This window comes from Apus apus, chromosome Z, assembly GCF_020740795.1.
Source record: "Apus apus isolate bApuApu2 chromosome Z, bApuApu2.pri.cur, whole genome shotgun sequence".
In the NCBI taxonomy this organism is placed as follows: Eukaryota; Metazoa; Chordata; class Aves; order Apodiformes; family Apodidae; genus Apus; species Apus apus.
In genome coordinates, this window is record NC_067312.1 from 65249772 (window position 1) to 65264823 (window position 15052).

Consider the following 15052-nt stretch of genomic DNA (forward strand, 5'->3'; position numbering starts at 1 on the left):
CAGGCCCTGATGTCCCAACCCCCGCCAACTTCCCTGCCTGTCCACCAGCCTCCCCTTCCCCTTCTCCTTCCCAACCTCCACACAGCGAAGACCCTCCCACAGCTTCCACACCACATGGGGGTGGGGGGGATGGGGGTGGGGGGGGGACCCCATCCCTTTTAGCCAGGCCGAGGTTCGGGAGGGCGGGCAGGGCCGATTTCCCTCCCCTGGCTCTCCGAGGCTGCTCCCGCTCCGGGTGCCGAGCCCGGCTGAGCCGTGCGGGCCGGGCCGGGGCGGCGGGGGGCGCGGACGCGGGGCGGGGCGGGCGCGGGGCTATAAAGGCGGCGGCGGCGGCGGCGGCGGCGGCGGCAGCACCATGGAGAGCGGGCGGGCCCTGGCGCTCTGCGCCCTGGCGGCTGCGCTGCTGCTGAGCGCCCGCGGGCAGGGCGCGGAGCCTCCGCGCAGAGACCTGGGCACCCTGGGCGGCGGCTCCAGAGAGAAGGAGCTGGTGGGGAGAAGGACCGGGAGAGGGGCGGGGGGGGGGGGGTTCTGCCCCGGCTGGACGCGGCCTGACCGGGGGTTGTGTGTGTGTGTGTGTGTGTGTGTGTGTGGTGGTGGGGTGTCTCTCGGCAGATCGAAGCGCTGCAGGAGGTTCTGGAAAAGCTGAAGAGCAAGAGGGTCCCGCACTACGAGAAGAAGTTCGGGCAGGTGCCTCTGGTGAGTGCCCCGGCGGGCTGGGACGGGGCGGGACGGGACGGGGCGTCCCCGCTCACCGCCTGCCGCCCCCCGCAGTGTGATGCCGGGGAGCAGTGCGCCGTGAGAAAGGGGGCCCGCATCGGCAAGCTCTGCGACTGCCCGCGGGGGACTTCGTGCAATTCTTTCCTTCTCAAGTGCCTGTAAGGGGGGGAGCCCCGGGACAAGCCGCCGGGAGCACAGGCACCGACCTCTCCCCGCCCCGGGCGGCAGCGGCGACTTCCCGCGGCTCCTCCACCCGAGAAACGCAGCGAGAAGCCCCCGCGTCTCCCGTGTAAACGCCGTCCGTGACATCTGACATCCGTGGAGCTGTTTTCTTTCTCTCTCCTCCCTTCCCCCCCCTCCCCTCCTTTCCCGGTTTGATTTTGTCCGTCCAGGAAAAACCCAGCCCGTGCCTTGCCGAATAGAGGTGCCGGTACCAGGAGCTGCAGTGTCTTACCGGCGCAGAGCCGAGCCGTGCTGAGCCGTGCCGGGAGCGGGGCTGGCCCCGCACCGTGCCCCGGGGTGCCTGGCTCTTCCCGAGGCGGGCAACATCCCCCCACTGCCGGCCGGGCTGAGCCGGGGCAAGGGGATCCCCTGGGTGGTTGTGAGGTAGGGGGGGCAGATGTGTTGGAGGCACCCGGACCCCCTTTCTCTTGCCCCGCAGCTGAGAGGGCCCGGCTGGGCACAGCCCGGGGGCGGCGGGGCTGCCCCTCACCGGGGGCTCCGGGCAGAGCCCGGCAGCCTCGCCCTGCCCTGGAGAGGGTCCCGTCGGAGATACCGGCCGCGTTCGGGGGTCCGGCACCAGCCGGGCTGGGGAGGAAACCGGTTGCTTTACCGGCGCCACCACGGAGAGAAAGCTGTCTGGATCCGTTGCAAACTACCAGGGGATATCCTAGTCACCTAGACCAAATTGCTCACGTTTCTACAATGAACTGATGTATATAAAGACGCCTGTCCTCCGCAGACACACTGTGCGTTTCAGTAAACTCATAACCTATTTTAATCCTTTGTTTGTCTCTGATAATAAAGCCACTGTTGTGATGACAGTGTTTTGGGAGTTTTAATTTCATGCACGGCAATCCCTAGCACTTGGAGGGAGAGGCTGAGGGTTACTCGGAGATCACTGCAGCCATTTGCACCCTGCATGCTTTAGCCAATCTGCCAGCCAGGACAGGACCGGGCTGGAAACCGAGGTTTGTGTCTTCTGGCTCTGCCTTGGCTGAGGGCTGCTCCCTGCCCCACGGGTGCCAGGAGGGATCGTGACGAGCACAGACACCCTGGACCTCAGGTTTTACCTTGGGAGGAGGCAGGACTCATCCCAGCAGCAGGGACCAGCCTGGGGAGGCAATGGAGGGATGCAGCCACCCTGGGCTTTGATGTCTTTGCTGCTTGAGTTTTATTCCCATAAAAAAGTGACCTCTGAACTTACTTCTTGCCTCTCCCCGGGTCTGCGGGTGGCCCTGCAGGTCAGCTCATGTTTCTACCGGCAAGGAGGTGAGAGGGCTACATGGGCCAAGGTAGACGTGGGGGAAAAGTACTCCTCCAAACAGGCTTCATATTTGGTACTGAAGAAAACCCAAATTTAGGTGAGAAACCCAGAAGTTCTTAAGAAAAAAAGAGATTTCTGTAAGACAATTGTTTTGCTCTGGAAGGATAAGAGCACCTGAACAAGCCTGGCTTAATTAGGTAAGGAATAACAGGCTGCAAAAAGAGACTTGCCACTGCTTGTTTTATTATCTGTTTTGCTGTTATTGTTATTACTATTATCGTTTTTGTTGATTTTATTGTTGTTGGACTTTTTTTTGTTTGTTTGGGAGTTTTTTTGTTGGTTTGGTTTTTGGTTGTTTCTTTTCCCCTGACAGGGATGAGCTCTATCTAAACCCAGAAAAAGAGACAATAAATGGCAGCTGAAAACATTCTGAGAGTGTGAGGGCTGGTAGTGCCAATGGGGCCATAAGGCTGGGGGATGCTGTGCACAGACAAGGTAGTACTGATCTGGGGGGACAGGAGGGGAGTGTTAAAGTAGGGCAGGAGTCATGGTGCAGACGGTGGGAACACTGTTCAGGGAGGACTTTACAAATAGAGAGAGGTGTGAGATGAACAGAGATGCAGCAGTGGGATTTTTCAGGCAGAGGTGGCAACCAGCTGTGACTGCAATTTTTGTGCCTGTGGGTGGGTGCTGGCCTGCAAAGGAGAGGTGTGATACTGCATTCACAGGGTTGGAGGCCTGTGTCAGGTTTTATATATTGGTAACTCTGCTTCTGGATGCCTTTATGGTATTTCACAGAGATAGCACAGACACATCTACTCTTGATTTCTTGTGGAATAATGAGACAATTTTTGTAGTATCTGTGTTTGGTTACTCCTGTCTCCTACCATAGAATGGACTTCTATTTAGATGATAGATGCCTCCAGGCAAGGAGCAGATAGGGTCTTTGGTGGTTCCCTCTGCACTAAGTCCAGCCACAGGTACCACAGCCATCTCAATGAACCAGGTCCAGCGTAGATCATCTCAATATGCAACATTTTTGCTGGCAGTCTCTTCACACAAAATTGTATTGAGACATGAAATACAGGACTATAATATACAAATAACTATTCAGCTTGTGTGTTAGTTTTGTAGCTCTTGTTTGCCTGGTCATAGTGTCCAAAATGACAGCTACGGTTTAAGTAAAGATCAACATTTCAAATCTAAAACCTAACTTACGGGAACTGTGATTTATGGTTCACTGGTATGATGCTGTCATTATGAGAATATTCTGCAAGATTGTGTACACCAGCCCGAGGGCTCTTATCACTTTGATTATGCTCATTACCACTTTCACTACATTACAGTTATTTCTAGTATACAGTTTAGAAAAAAAAAAAAAAAAAGCAGGTAAGGAGGGAAACTTGTGCTGTAACAAGCAGGACAGAGCTGGCATTTGCATATTTTTCACTCCTAAAATCAATCACATGAAATGACACTATGTTTAGTTTCAAAGATCTCTTGATTTCACCTTTCCTTTTGAGGGGTTTGGGCGCACTCTGTCATGGTGTTTTAGAAGCAAGGGAGTGCCTATAACTCTGTGAGTCTCCAGTGTCCTTCAAACAGGGTAACCATGCAAGGTATCTGCCCCCTCAGGGCTGCTCCCCACCCTGCCTGTTGCCCAGAACCTCATTTCAGCCCTGCCTGGGGCCTTCAGCCCATGCCCCACTGGTGCCATCAGGTGCCAGTCTCCAGCTCTCCACAGCCTTGTCATGCTCAGTCATGGGACCTGTGGGCTGACGTGCCACCCTGGCCTTGTCCCATCCCCAAAGAGGTGCCTGATCCCTGCTGGCCTTCCCTGCTCCCTCTCTGGGATGATGGGATGGGTCTGGCTGTGCCACCCAAAGGGCAGCTCCTAATGGTCCCAGGCCCCAGCAGCCCCCTCAGGAGACACCCACAGGTGCTGTAGGAGGAGGACAGCTGGAAGCCAGTTGTCAGTGATGTACCCCAGGTGCAGCACTGGTGTCAATATTGTTTAACATCTTCATTAATTACATGGATATGGTCGAAAGTGAACCATGCAGTTCAACACAGGGACATGTCCCACAGAGGAACAGCCACCAGCACCAGGACAGGGCCTCTTGGCTGAAGTGGGAGAGTTTGGTCCTACCACACAGCTGAGGACCATGCATTTCAACAGGCACTTAATATGGCCTCATAGCAGTCTCAGCTTCATGTCTTCCTTGAAAAGAGTCTGGGTTCTGCAGGTATCACTTTTTAGCCACCAAAAAGAAAGGGGGCAGAGCAGCTCCTACCCAGTTCTCTGGAGGCACTGATCCAGAGTACAAAGTAAGTGATGAGATGAATATCAAGGGGACATTCCTCAACAGATTGCTGCATGAACCAAGAGGACAGTTTTGCAGACAGCAGAAAGTGGGACAGGTCCTCAGAGCAGCTTGTGGAAAACCTAATGCCTAGTGCCATGGCTCTGACCTGTCATGGAAAGACTGTTAAGGGATAAAACCTTCTTGGACTATTCTGTGCCTCTGTTGTTTCTATAGTCTGGAGAAAAGCTAAAGGAGCCCTGTGTCTGGACTGGGCACCTATGAAAAGAAAAGGTGAGGCTTGTCTTAGCCAACATCAGTGAGGGGCCCAAGGAATATGCTAACACCTCCCAGGTGGGTCCTATACACCACATAGCTGAGCACATAAAACAAGCACTGCAGCTTTAGAGGGTTCTTCTTGGGTTTAGACAGCAGAGAGGGATGTAAGAAAGTTTGGACTTTATCCCATGGTTCAGAAATAGTGTGTTTATTGACAATGAAATAAAAAAAAAACAACACAGCTGCCTCAAGTGTCAGCCCGTTAAGGACTCAACCATAGTAAATCTGCCTGCCTGCTGGCAAGTTCATTCGAATTTTTTTTTTTCTTCTTGATTGGGTCTTCCAGCTGGGAAGAGACATGAAGAGAAAACTACTGAAAAACTAGCTGACATGTCCCTGCTTTCTGCACAGCAGGTTGATTAGTGGCTTCCACTGGTCCCACAGCCCAGGGGATCACTGCTGTGGGCCTGAACTTCTCATGATCTTCTGGCAGCTCCCAGGATCAACAGTGTGGGCAATCTGGGGATATACCACAGTGGTACACCACTGACTAAACTGGAAGTGGTGTCTCCCTCAGCTCTCATCCTCAAAGCCAAATGGGTCCATGTTACTCAGCAGCAGAAGCTGTGCTTAATTCTCCCAGGAGTGTTGCAACAGAGGTCTGGCAGCCTGAGTGAGGATGTTTCCTGCAAGAGCAAGGAAACCTTCTTAGCAGCAGTGCTGAACCTGTTTCTCTGAGCACACGCAGCCTCTGCTGTTGACAGCAGCCTGGGAAGAGCATCAGCAGGGCTGGGAAAGATCTGGGACAATCTGCCATGGCACACTCCCTTTCTGGAGCCACAGATGCTGGACTCTGAGCTACAGTTTCAGGTGTTCTTCCCCCACTTTTCCTGTTGGGCTGTTTAGGACTGCATAGAACACAGGGGAGGGTAGGAGAGCACTCACCTGAGGTTTTTTTCATCTGATTTTTGTTTTCGTTTGCAGCAGGTGACACCAGAAAGAGAAGGTGCTACCCTGTCACTTTGCTCTGTGATGGACTTCTGCTGCTGCGGATGTGCCAAGGCAGTGGAGAAGATGGCATGTTGCTCCAGCTGATACAGGCAAGCAAGCCTGGCAAGAGAGTACCTTGCATCTGCTGAGAGGCAGCATTTATAGGAAAGACACTGGATCTCAGGAGAGACAGGTGTCTTCAAAGACATGGGGTTCAGCAATGCTAACATGTCAGAGCAGATCTTACAGTTAACCTGCTACTGAGCTGATACTGGTCATTTTTGAATGGCAGTGCTGCTATGCCTTGGAGAAAGCACGTTTTCCTCTCTTTATGAGGCATGTAACTTCTACAAGCCTAATGTAAATCATGCTTTTAAAGAAGTAGCAGCCACCAAAGTGTTGTTACTTCATGTTGTGGTTCCCTTAGGGTGGCTGACAAATTGCCTAGAGCCAATTCTTCTTCTCAAGTCAATGCAGTCTCTGCTGCAAAGCTCATCAAACTTATCACAACTCATCAGTCAGGATGGGGTCCTGCAATCTTGCCATCTGCTTTGGGCCAGATATATTGATCAAGGAGAACTTGCTCTCACTGGAGGTGCTGATGGAGGTAAAAGATAAGATACACTGCATTCACCAACCAGCTGTACCAGTCTGGGCCCATTGGAGCATTCTTTTTGAGTTACCTTGTTCTCTCCTCTCTTAAATGCTTATGGAGGAGCTTATTCTAAGAACAGTGACATTGAAGCAGATTTCTGCACAAAAGAAAGGGTCAGGAGTAAGAAAGGCTGTTTGATGCTGCTGCTTGGATTGAAATAAGTGATTTTATGTGTGCAGGTGAAAGTACTGGTGGAGTTCCTTATTAACAACTCTATGAAGTATTTGGGAAGGAGATTGCTAGCCTTTCAAATCCCTGAGTTAAGGAGTCATCAGTGTCCCTAGATGGCTCCACAGGTACAGAGATGGACAGAGGATCATCACAGGCTGGGGCTGCTGATCCTTTTTCCTTAACGTAGTGTCAGGAACGGTCCATCTTCTCTCCCCCCACATAAGACTAAACAAAATGCCTTTCAAGCCAGAAAAGCAGGAGTGGCATCTTTTAGCTGATTTAGCCAAGGGTGGGCTGGAGCAGGCCCCTGGCTCTACCAGGTAAGTCCACAGCAAGAAAAGAGCATAAGGGTTATGATACCTGGCAGAAAAATGGACAACAGGTAAAAGACGTCTGTGACAGAGTATGTACCTGGCCAGTGCTAATTGGCTAATTTGAACAGTGGTACTTTCTTGAACAGTGACTTGTGATCTATAAAAGAGGGCAAATTCTGCATGCCCGCGGCTCTGCCTGCCGGGAGGTGACCCGGCTGCAACACAGAAAGCCGCCTGGAAGCCCAGCAGCGCTGCCCGGAGGAGCCGAAGGGGGGGCACCTGTACCCGCTCCACAGGGATCCGGACTGCTCCCGAGGGACTGTTGCCCGGCTGGAGCTGCCCGAGCCTAACACCGGAGCCGAACCGGACCGGAGCCCCCAGCTGCCTGCCCGGTCCGCCCGCCGCTCTGCCCGGGATTGGAGCCGCAGCGACTCACGGAGGAGCCGCGTCCGCTGCTGCTGCTGCTGGGGAGTCACCCCTGGCACCGGGATCCGGCCCCCACGGACCTGCTGCCGAGCCCTGCCAGCATCCCGGGAACCACACGCTATGGAAGGGTAAACGTGCACGCACACACACACACACACTAACTTTCCTGCCGGGCTCAACTCCTACCCTGTTACTCTGTTGATTTCACACCTCTCCCTCGGAGTGTACACTGAATAAGACCACAGTACGTTTGAATTATTTCCCTGATATATACCTAGTTTACCTCTCCTGAACCTTGGTCCCTCAGTTTGTATTAACCCTTAATAAACCGGCTGATCTGCAAACTAAACATTGGTCTCAATAGCAATTTGTGAGGGTGGTGAGCAGGGCTGTTCTGAAATACTCTAAGATGTGGTCCCGCAGCAGCAGTTCCTCTGTGAGGGGCAAACACCACGTGTGACCCTCGGGCTCATTCACAGGCCTCTCCACATTGCAGAAGCCCTCCACAGAAGCACCCTGACAGCCCCTGGCATCACCTCGTGACATGTAGCTTCTGAGTGCTCAAGATACCATGACAGTGTTTTCCTAATGGAAGAATTCCTAAAAGTTTGGTGACAAAACAGAATTCACAGCAGGTGTTAATCACCACCTGCCCAAGGTGCATGTTAACCAACATGCACATTAAGCACAAGCTGTGAAAGTGATGCATTTAGCTGAAGGGCTTTTCTGGTGGGGCTGTGAACAGGATGTTGCTCAGTCAACCCAGCTCATCCCACAGTCTGCATTTTGCCATGGTCTGTTGGGACAAACATGCGATGAAGAAGAAGACTTTTCAGTAACACCTGGTAGTAGTAAAGCTGTCAGTGCCCCCTTTTGCCTTGTGTTACCACAGTTGGCTCTATCCAGAACTGCTTACTCTTCAAGGTGAGCTGAAACCTGATGATCTAGACTCTTGACTTCTGAAAGATGCTGACTGGGGTTGTCTTTTTCCAAAGGATTTCCATCAGTGCATCAGACATTACAGAGCTCAGGGCATCTAGTGGAAATCTGGTAAAGGGTTTAAGGTGTAGTTTGTTTCTGGTTTTATTAATTCTGAGAAGTTACTTTGCTGCACATGCCTTTGCTCTCTAGGGCTGTGTTCAGAAGACTGTAGTGACCACAAAATAGAGACAAATACAGAGTGTCTGGTAGATGCATTTCTGGATACACATACACCACACTCTCTGCCTTTACTGCTCCCAGATTCAGGAGCAGATATGACCATGGAAATGGAAAAGGACAAATATGTCAGGCCCATAAACACTGCCCAGGAGGGTCCTGATGCAAATCTGAGGAAAAATGTGTAAGGTCATCTTCTCACAAGGAGAGCATGGATCTCCAGTCTTTACTGTGAGGTTAACAGTAAAAGGAAGGCAGGTGCTTTCTTCACTACAAGCTGTGGTTCTCCTTTCTGCTACTGCTTTCAGTGTTGAGAAATAACTCCTGACAGCAGACACAGGATCCAGCCTGAGAGGGGCGGTGAACATGGATGTGAGCAGTTACCCAGGGCGTGGGTAAGTGTTGGAACTGTCTCTGGCAGGCCCCAACATGGCTGTGACGGGACTCTGCTGTGGATGGGAACATGGTGATCAGTGAGCTGCAGAGGGAACAGCCTTGTGCCCAGGAAGCAACAAGGATCAGCAGCACCAGGGATGGTGTGATTAGGACTCATTCCAGAGAGCAAGAGGAGGAGTTATCCCTCTCTTCTTAGTGTGTGTCAAACCCCACATGGGCACCGTGTCCCCTTTGGGCCCACCATATAGCAGGAATTGCAAATTGGAGGAATTTCATGAAAGGCCACCAACACAGAGGGGGCTGGGGATGAGCATCCCCAGTCACTAGGTAGGATTATGTAGGCTGAAGCTAGCCCAAGCCCATTGCACTATTAAAATTCCATTTTACTGGTTACCCATTTTTATTCTTTATATTGGGCATATGGACAGATATTGCACACCTTGGCAAGCTTAAGAAGCAAGCCCATGTGAACCTCATGAGGCTGAACAAGGTAAAGTGCAAGGTCCTGCATGTGGTTTGGGGCAATCCCTGGTACCAATACAGGTTGGGGAATGAAGGGATTGAGAGCAGCCCTGAGGAGAATGACTTGGGGGTTCTGATGGATTAATAACTGGACATGAACAAGCAGTGTGTGCTTGCAGCCCAGAAAGCCAATCTAAAGAAGCATTGTCAGCAGGTTGAGGGAGGCGATTCTGCCACTCCAGACCTCTCTGCTGGGACCCCACAAGGAGCTCTGAATCCATCTCTGGAGTTCTCAGCAAAACAGAAACTTGGAGCAGGTCCAGAGGAGGGCCACAAAAATGATCTGAGGGCTGGAGCACCTCTTCCATGAGGACAGGCTGAGAGAACTGGGGTTGTTCAGCCTGAAGAAGACACAGCTCTGGGGAGACCTTTCAGAGGCCTTTCAAAGGGGAGTTAAAAGAAAAACGGGGACAAAAGTTTTAGCAGGGCCTATAATTACAGGACAAGGGGTAACAGTTTTAAACTAAAAGAGGGTATATTAGACTAGATACAATGAATAAATATTTTGCAGTAAGGGTAGTGTGACACTGGAACTTGTTGATCAGTGATGATAGATGCCCCATCTTTGGAAACATGAAGGTCAGGCTGGATGGGTCTTTGAGCAACCTGATACAGTTGGAGATGTCCCTGCTCACTGCAGGGAGGTTGGACTAGATGATCTTTAAAGGTCCCTTCCAACCCAATGACTGATTTTATGAAAACACGTTATACCTTACCATTCTTCACTCCCCTCTTACTCACACTTGGAGGCCACATTAGATGTGCTACATTTTTTTGCACTGATCTGGTCAAAGTAAATTTCCCCTGACTGAATTTCCAGAGTATTTATAGTTAATCAACTATACATGATTTTCTGATACACTTGTCTGTGTTGCATCAGCTAGAAATATATCTCCTTTTATTTTCTTTAAAAAAAAAAAAAAAAGGTAGAGAAATTTTGTGTTTGTTCAGCTTCTTTTTTGCCTTTTTTTTTAACCTTCAGAATAGTCAGTGAGTTCAGCAATATTTGCAACAATATGTTACAACTCTTGTTTACAGGTTTGTCACTTTTTCTTTTTTTTTTTAATTGCCTTTCCATAACTTTTACAAGGAATAAGGAATTAAAGAAACCACCGAGTGAATTGAGAAATGCAATAACTAGGTATTAAAAGGTCTTCTTCACTATCTCCCAGAGCAACATAAAACCTTCTTTAATCTACAAAGTTGTTTAATACATAATTGAATTATGGCTGGGAATTTGGGAGATGACATTGGCAGCTGTTGTTTGCTTGTATTCAACCATAGAACAGGTAAGGCTTCACAACAACATGCCAAATAAAGATCACTGAAAGGAGATTAATGATCACAACGGGCTAATGTATTAAGCCAAACGTAACTAAAATTAAGAGCATAGTCAAAAGCATGAAGGTGGATGAGGGACTGTAACTCTTTGTGTGCCATATCCATCGAGGATGATGTAAAACCTGTCTTTCTACTACAACTTCACCTCTCATTTTTATTCATGAAATTAGCAGTCATCTTTACAGAATCCAGAAAGGGGGGATATTTTTCTACATTCGAGCAGAGATTTTTTTTTTACTAAACTCACCCTAAGAACAGACCAGTACAGTCTGGGTGTTACATTATTCAAGCTACTGCTTGTAGGTAAAAGATGGTGATTCTAAGTCTTCTTATAGTGTAGAATCAAAGGCGGATTCGCTCATTTATTTGTAGCAACAGGTATGACACAAAAAAAAAGTGGGTTGTTTGTTTTTTTTCCTCCTGCCAGTACATAATAAGTACTGATGGTACAGGTAGTGTTCCATAATACACCAGTGAGGCTGGTGGGTGGGAACACAGACCACCAGAGCCGCATCCACTGCAGCCCACCTAGACTGCCAGAGCAGGCTGCCAGCTGCTCACCCCTTCATACCCAGACATTGCAGTTCCTGATACGTGCTAGACTGCAGAAATGCGGAATACCTCACACCCTCATTTGAGCTGATCCAGCAGCTTTTAATATGTCATGTTTCATGCTCATTGGAACACTGTGCTTCAGAAGACAAAGCTGTTTTTTTGAGGTGCTTTAATTACATATGATGGTAGCAATGAGACAGTCCAAGGTTCAGAAGTGTCACTTAAGTCTTCTCCCTGGTGTTGTATTAATTACTGGAGCCAGCAGTATATATATATATATATATATAAAAATATTTACTTGTGAGTGCTTTCAGCACTATTGTTACTTCTCATATTCTTCAGAATATACTTTATATGTATTCAGCTCACTTGCTACAAAATCGTATGCCTTTATATCCTGCACCTTGTGAATTTAAATTGGATTCAAATTTACCTAGTTTTACTAATATACTTACATAGATAAGTTAATCAAGACTAAGCTAGCAAAGTTGACAAAAATCTATGTAGATAAGCATTAATACAAACCTGATAAATATGGTTATACTCACATTCAAAAAACTTGGACTGTGCAATAAGAACAGTATATGCTACATATTTCTGTAGGAGGATTTTGAAAAGTTGCAAAGTTATGCAGTTCTCTTTTAAACTTTGCAACTGTTGAGTATTTTTGACAGAAAAGTGTTCAAAAATTGTATGCAATACTGTTTTTCTGTGTGAAGTAATCTGAACAGAAAATTCATGGAGTTTTGGGGCAGGTAGTTCTCTTCATTTTTTAAATACGAGAACTGATCCCCTGGTAGTTGCATCTTGTGCTTCTACTCAGATACTAGTGCTTCACCCTTGCCAAACAGTGTATTTGTTTTGCGTTAGATCCATTTTCATCATTTAATGGTTATTGCTCTCCTTCTTGTGCGATTTACAAACTCTGGGAGACTTCAAGAACCTGTTGAGGGCTTCCTGCCTTCTGTTGAAAAAAACAGTGAAAACTTTTTTGAGAAACTTCTGTGCTTCCTGGAGGGGTGGTTGCAGCTCTGAAGACATACGGGGGCAAATGTTGTTCAGATCAAAGATTTCCGATGCGTTTTGGGCAAATTAACATGAGGAATGATCACTGCTTTCTTGTCAGCTCTTGGAGGAATACGTGAAAGCCCCAGGTTTCCACATCAGATCCGCTTCCCTGAGCAGGGAATGAGGTTCCAGCTGCGTAGCTGGCGGCACAGGGTCTGGACCCTGCTCACCGCGAACACAAGAGGGGGCTGGTTACTCTGTGGAGACTTGGGCTTACGGAAATAACTTCGTCCCAGTTTTGGAACGGAAAAGCTAGTCGGAAATATCAAGGTAAGCAGTTTGCATGGGAAACAGTTACTCAAATAAGCTCCCTCAAGAGTACTGAAGTTATGGATATTACGTTCTTACTGTTCGCATCCTTCATCCTGTCTTTAACCTGTCTGAAGTGAAACATGGTGGTTTTAAAAAAGGGTGGTCTTGTAGAGTCATTGCAGTAGGTCTGGACATTTGGATAAGGCAGCTGCAGAGCTCTGCCAGATGAGGCTTTCACTAAGCCATCCCTGCTCAGAATTAACACTGCACTGGAGACCTTTCCTGCTACCCAAATTATGGGTGAGCTTTTCTACTACTTCCTTTTGAGCTGCTTTATGACCTCATTATGAGAATATGCTGCTCCAAGCACTGTTCTTCTGAATGAATTCTTGCGTTCTATTCTATAAACTCATCAGAAGATGGAAACAGAGGAGTGTGCACACTGTTTGTTGAGATGCTCTTTAAGAATAGTTTAGCAACTGGTGATGATCACATTTACTGTATTATATACATTATTCCTGAAAATGGGATATCTGCAGAAGTGAGTAGCTAGGAGACCAGATTAGCAACCATCCAGCTGATCTCACAAGCCTGAAGAGGTATTGCCTTAATTAAAATTAGTACAAATGCACACTTCAAGAAGAAAAATAGGCATTTATAGACATGAGCAATTTCTTGTGATCTTAATGAAAACTTCTTATGAATCACAATAATTGATTTTCCAGCTGACTGTAAAACAAGGTTGTAAGAAATGTTGACCTTATTCACATAAGTTGTAGGTATTCTTTTTTTGTGCTGTGTAAGAGAATGCATTTGTGCTTTTTTGTGTTTGCTGTGGTTCCAGGAAGACTGATCTTGAGGTAGGAAAGTTAACTAAAGAATTACTAGGCGCTGTGTTAATTTCAAAATACATCAAGTAGACCCCTACCAAAGTATTTCAGAACTGCTGCTGTGCACATGCACTCACTCACCTATGAATCAGTCAGTAAGCCTTTCTGCATGCACACAGGTCAGCAGTAGATATAAGCAAGTTTCATTAGATCATAGAGAAGGAAGGAAGAACTTTGAAATAGTTTTCCTTCTGTGCATGTCAACTTTCCTCCAGTTCCTTCTTGTTCTTGTGCAAACAGAACTACTTTATTTAATACCATTATTACTTGTCTTTCCCAAGTAAGACTACTTTTTCTTCTTGAATGACAACAAGTAGACAGTTCATTCCATTTCCTACTCAGTTATGTCCATCTTCCTTTTCTTTACTCTCCAGTTAGGAATGTATTCTAGCACTGGAAAACTTCTCAGGTCTGAAGCAACACAAATGCAGCAGTAGACTATAAAAAGTAATCTCCCACAAGTTAAATAACAGCTAATCTTAATAATTGGTTTATAGTGTAGAAAACATCTATCAGAAACAATGCAACTTTCCCCTGAATTATTAAATATCAGACATGCTTTATAAAGAGGGCAAAACCCATGAATGAAACTGCTTCTAAGTACATCCAGAATACCTATTGCTGAGAAACAGTTGCCAATGGAGTTATTGAAAACTGAGTATTCTTCCAGGTATTACCATGTTTATGCCCTTAGAAAGAATCAAATACATTACTTGATTGTGAAAGAGAATATTTTGAGAAACTGTTACCAACAGCCAACCTAGATTCAAGCTGATTTACCTAATTGAGGTATAACTACATGTTGTCATCTTCCAACTGCCTCATAATGGCAGGCCAGTAAAATCTTTGTCATTTACTGAAAAAATTTACAAGGTAAGAAGCAAACAATGGTTACAAACTGCTTCCAACACAGTGCTTCATTTGGGGACCATTTCTTGGTTTGGCTTATGTAGTAGGTCTTAGTGTGCTCTGAGAGAACCGTTACGACCTCCCTCCAGAAAAGAAGTTCTGCAGTTGACCCAGGTGAGGATGAAAAGCCTTTGTCTTCCAGAACAATTTTGACAGCTACTCTTCAGGCAAGCCAACAGACTGAAACAAGCAGTTTGTTTTTATTTGTGCCATGATCACAAAAGTAAGAACAAACAGAAACTTTTGCTCTGTGCCTTTTATTGCCTCACTACATGACTCAATTATGGTGGCAATTATCAAGCAGCAGAGTAAAATCAATCATCTGTGCTTGACATGCAGTCACGTTAAATCAGATAGGGATTCTAAGCGCTAAATCCAGTCCAGCGGATAATGGTATCGTGGGAAATAATAAGTCTCTTTCCTTCCTCTTTCACTTATTTCTTAAAATACTTTGTTATTAGCTTTCAATTACCTTTTACTTTACCCCCCACAGAGCTATCTTCCTATTTTGGACAACCTTTGTGCTATATTTGCAGTGTATTTCCATGATCACAGGAGCCGAGCACACCAAGCGCTGTTGAAGCTTGATGACCCGGGAAGGTCACTCACTGGTCTGCCTG

General features: G+C 47.4%; 1 protein-coding gene across 1 annotated transcript; it reads left to right on the forward strand.

The window, feature by feature from the left end:
• Positions 1-355: 355 nt before the first annotated feature.
• CARTPT (CART prepropeptide) lies at positions 356-1382 on the forward strand. The gene is made up of 3 exons (XM_051643180.1): positions 356-487; positions 613-696; positions 772-1382. The coding sequence occupies exons 1-3, from the start codon at positions 356-358 to the stop codon at positions 877-879; spliced, it is 324 nt and encodes a 107-aa protein (XP_051499140.1). The 3' UTR covers positions 880-1382.
• The last annotated feature ends 13670 nt before the right edge of the window (positions 1383-15052 follow it).